The sequence below is a fragment of the Pinus tabuliformis genome, chromosome 8, assembly GCF_031772625.1.
Source record: "Pinus tabuliformis cultivar Carrire ecotype Pingquan chromosome 8, CPIR1, whole genome shotgun sequence".
Lineage (NCBI taxonomy): Eukaryota > Viridiplantae > Streptophyta > Pinopsida > Pinales > Pinaceae > Pinus > Pinus tabuliformis.
The window spans coordinates 1,700,778,825-1,700,783,370 of NC_142294.1; the positions used below are offsets into that span (position 1 = coordinate 1,700,778,825).

The following is a 4,546-nucleotide window of genomic DNA, read 5'->3' on the forward strand; positions in this document are numbered from 1 at the left end:
TTCAATGTTCTAAAAACTTGGTAATGATACTTCAATATAGCCTTACAAAAATAACTCTTAACACATAAGAAACTTTAAATATAAAATTACAGATTAAATTATAATTCCAACAAATTTTATGGAAGCAAATTTTAAACCTCCAAATACTATGGCTTCACAATTGACAATTGTAAGTGTGAGATGTCAAATGTTATAGCAGATGACATGACAAAGGATATTAGTTCTATTATAATGCAACCTTATGGAATGTTAATTAAAGTTGAAAAATAGTACACAATCTTAAAGTGAGCAAGTCATATGTTTTTTCTTTTTCCAAAATATTGGCCTAGTGAGGTGGGTTAATTAGCTAATTATAATAATCTTGTAATTAAAAGAAATATCTTAATCATAATAATTTTATAATTTTAAAAAATATTTTTATTCCTAAATTTAAAAATAAGAAATAACTAAATTTTAAGTATAAAAATCATAATTAAATAAAACACCAAACTCTTCTTTATTAATAGATAAGAAACCCACTTATATACAATATTTTTTTACTATTAAGATCTACTAAAACATACCTACTCCAACTAACTCTTAATTTAAAGCTCCAAACTTTTAAAAAAAAACACACACATTCATTAATTAAAATTGAAAATTTTATTTATGATTTAGTCTAAAAAATAATTTATACTTTATCATTAATATTGTGATGGTGTAAAATTTACTCAGTGTTCCACCTTCCATGTTATGAACTAACCCCTTCTATCCAATTTGATCCCATATTACTTATATTATTACTTTTATATTTTCTTACTTATAATACTACATTTAATTTAATTTATTTGGTCAAAACGTAAAATCGAAATGGTGGAATATCAAACATGATACTGCTGCAAAATATGTCATCTGAGCTTAACCAAAAAAATACAAGTCATACAACCTCCGGTACCAATATTTTGAAACGGTTGTACAAACTTAACTTTGAATATGTGAGAGAAAGGCCGACAGGATCGTTTAGCCTGTTCAACTAATAGTAGAAGAGACCATGAGTTAAACTGGAATGAACCCGCTCAATACATTACGAACTAAACTGAATATGGTCCATATTATTACACCCACCGTTGGCACATTCACAGATCTATTTATTTGCCTTCCATACCTATTAACCTATTCTTCAGACCTCGGCCTTCTCTTCGGTGGCAGCTCCTTCAGCGTTTTCTTCAACACCCACGCCCACTGCGGATGGTTGACCAACAGTCTCTCGTTTTGCAGGTTCGGCTTGTTCGGGCATTTTGGTGGAATCGTTGAGTTTTGACACTTCGTCGGATTCCACCGGGGCCGATTCTGCTTCAGGCTCCGAGGCATGCGGCATTACAGTTATTTCCTCTGCAGATTTCTCTACGATGGGGGGGCTTTCATCTACTTTTTTCTCGGCCGCGGGAACCTCTTGTGTGGGACTGCAGGTAGGAGCTTCTTCTTTAGTAGGCCCTTCAATCATGGGTTCAATCTTGGTAACCTTCACCGCTTCCTCTAAGGGTTTCACTTGTTCTTCGCTTTTCATCCATTTAGCTGACGTGGTAACTTGCACAAAGAAACAATGCACCACCGTATGATCAAAATACTTGGTAAGCACATGAGTGCATGATGTAGCTGTAGGGGCGGAGGGTTTGCACGCACCTCGGTCGCGTTAGAGCCTTGTGGAGCTGCGCGGATGCTGCTGCTTATTTTGCCCTATGGCATATTGATTGTAATATGGATGTCTGGATGTGAGGGATGTCAGCTTATTCTGACAAGTATGTACCAAAAAAAAGGGCCCATGATGCTTCTAAAGAGAACTAGCCCCTCCCATTTAAAAAAAATATATATTTGGTAAGAGTTTGATCCATGCAATTTTAAGTGGAAGTTGGGATTTATAGATCTGCCCTATGGCGTATTGATTGTAATATGGATGTCTCAATGTGATGGATGTCAGCATATTCAAACACGTATGTACAAAAAAAAAAAAAAGGCCCATAATGCTTCTAAAGAGAACTAGCCCCTCCCATTTAAAAAAAAAAAAATACTTGATAAGAGTTCCATCCATGCAATTTTAAGTTGGGATCCATAGATCTCGCTACAGCCTCATTGACGTACCCCTACACGGGCCATATTCTACTAATTCGAAATGTTTACACAAGATGATAAAGAAATTGAATCTTCTCATTCAAACGGAAATTCAATGGATGGTATCAGAAGTTTTATAGGTGGACTTGTTAATTGGCAGCAGAAATCCTACAATATATTCTGCTACCGCACCATGGGAGATGGAAACTCTCGGTCGATAGTGCTAGCGCCTATTGTGGATATCCATGGTTTTGAATTTCAATTTAAATTAAAATAATTTTCAAATGATTACTTATCAAAAGAGGTTTTAGAATTAGTAATATTTTTTATTTAATAATAATTTAGTGTATTTTATTTCTTATTTTGAATATTTAAATTTATTTATTAATAAAGAATATAAAAAATAATAATTATTTTAATTTTAAATTACATAATATAAATAACACAAATTAAATAGAAAATATAATAATGAATACATAAAATAATGGAAAAAACAATTCTTAAATGAACGAAAAAAATTGTAATAATTTCATTTTACTATCTAACTATCATAATCAATTCATAACTATAGCACAATAAAGAAACAATTCTTAAGTGGAAAAAAAAAGTACTTTTTAATCGTAACTTAACTATCAACCCTATATTCTTTTAACTATTTTTTTGTACGACATATAAATAATCACATATATATTTTTCACTCTAATTTCAAACAAGGTACATTAATTTAAGAAACTATTACATCAATTATAATTAAATAAACAAATAGCACATTAAATCATATGAAATTATCTTAGTAGAAATTTTAGGCAACCACTAGTCCAAGTTATTACTCCTTAAATACTATAATAACCTATGGAATTTATGTGTGTCTTTTCAATTAAACAACTTAGTTAATTGAAAAAGCATGTTATACTTATGGAATTCATGTCTAAACAGCGTTTTTTTTTTTTTTGTGAAAGTTCAACGATGCTTTTATATTAATGAAATACAATATAATACATGATGCAGAGTGGGAGTCGATGGGACCTCCCTGTGTCTGTCTTTGAACAGCTAAGTTGGTCTAGTCTCTACTCTCATTCTCTCCTCTCTCTTTTTTTCCCGAGTGGATCTCTTGCAGCTTATATAGTTGTCAGTAAATGGATATTTTGGAAGAATCAACAGAGCCTAGCATTTGTTAAGCTTGCTGGTCTGCCTTCTTTATGGTGTGGAATTTCTCTCTAAGTTCCCCCTCCTCCATGTCTTGCCAGAGGATATGATAGTCTTCACTGTTGGACTGCACGCCCGCATTGGCTATGGTGTCGGCCAACTTGTTTGCATTTCTTCCGACTGCTTGAAAGGTGATGCCTTGAATGTTGCTGATATGGACTTGCAGATCCTTCAGAATTGCCGAGAGCCTCTAGCTGGGTGTGATCCTGTCCACTTGCATGCCATTTTGAAGTTTCCTCATCATCTTGATCATTATCTCCGAGTCTCCTTCCACTATCAGGGGTAGGAATTTGTAGTGGTCAGCCAGGGTGATGCCTTTGATGAGAGCAATCAGTTCTGCAACGTTATTGGTGTTATTTCCCATATTGCCATGGTAGATGAGCTGGATGTTTCCCATGTGATCGCTAATTGCACCGCCGTATCCTGCTTTTCCTGGGTTTTTCTTTGCCGCACCATCGAAGTTTAGTTTGAACGCTGGGAATGGCGGTGTCCCCATTTGTCCTGCTTCATCGCTTGCATGGTCTGGTTCCTACCTTTTGGATTGGTTTGGGCTTGGAGTTTGAGGATTTGGACAATCCTTTGATCCTTTGGAGATAGGTTCCCCTCTTGCTGCATTATATCCATGGCGTGGATCGTTTCTGTAATTAACTGCCTTGATTTTTCCATTAACCTATCCACTGTCATCTCAGAGTTTTTAAAGATTCTAGCATTGCGCTCTTTCCAGAGGATCCAGACCACGGCCCCCGGAATGAGGTTCCATGCCCTGTTGATCAGATTATTGTTTGACATGGTTGATCGCCAATTTCTCAAGGTAAGACCGATCGAGTCTCTATTTCTGTCGGTTTGCCTGAAGACAAAAGCCATATCATCCCATAGTGTGCAGGCGGTGGGGCATGTATTGAGAATGTGGTTGAGCGTTTCATTTTCATTCTCGAAAAGGGCACATCTGGAGGGTCCGATGAATCCCCGTCGTTGTAGATTGTTCCATGTGAGCGCTCTATTGTGCATGACCAGCCAGGAGAATAGAGTTATTTTGGGCCAATTGCCTCTGGTCCATAGGGCGCGCCATTTGGGGTCCGGTTTCCAGTCTTGTGAAGCAGCACTGATTCTGTAGGCTTGCTTTAGATTGAAAGTTCCTTTAGAATTGTTTCCCCATCGCAGGATGTCTTCTCTGGTTGAGGTGAGGATCCTGCGTTGTTCTAGCTGTTGTAGGAGTTGTTCTATGTTTTCAATGTGGTCTTGTGTTGGCCAT

At 36.1% G+C, this 4,546-nt stretch overlaps 1 protein-coding gene across 1 annotated transcript; it reads right to left on the bottom strand.

Annotated features, from left to right (window-relative positions):
- Window positions 1-1,159: 1,159 nt before the first annotated feature.
- On the bottom strand, window positions 1,160-3,790 carry LOC149242797 (uncharacterized). Its single transcript, XM_089371018.1, has 2 exons — window positions 3,610-3,790; window positions 1,160-1,566 (listed from the first exon to the last, which is right to left on the bottom strand). Exons 1-2 carry the CDS (start codon window positions 3,788-3,790, stop codon window positions 1,160-1,162), a joined length of 588 nt encoding a protein of 195 aa, XP_089227144.1.
- Window positions 3,791-4,546: the final 756 nt, after the last annotated feature.

Coding starts and splice junctions, on each gene's coding strand:
- LOC149242797 (XM_089371018.1), bottom strand. CDS start 3,790: ATGGGGACACCGCCATTCCCAGCGTTCAAACTAAACTTCGATGGTGCG. Junction 1,567..3,609: donor ACTGATTGCTCTCATCAAAG/GCATCACCCTGG, acceptor TCTTTGTGCAAG/TTACCACGTCAGCTAAATGG.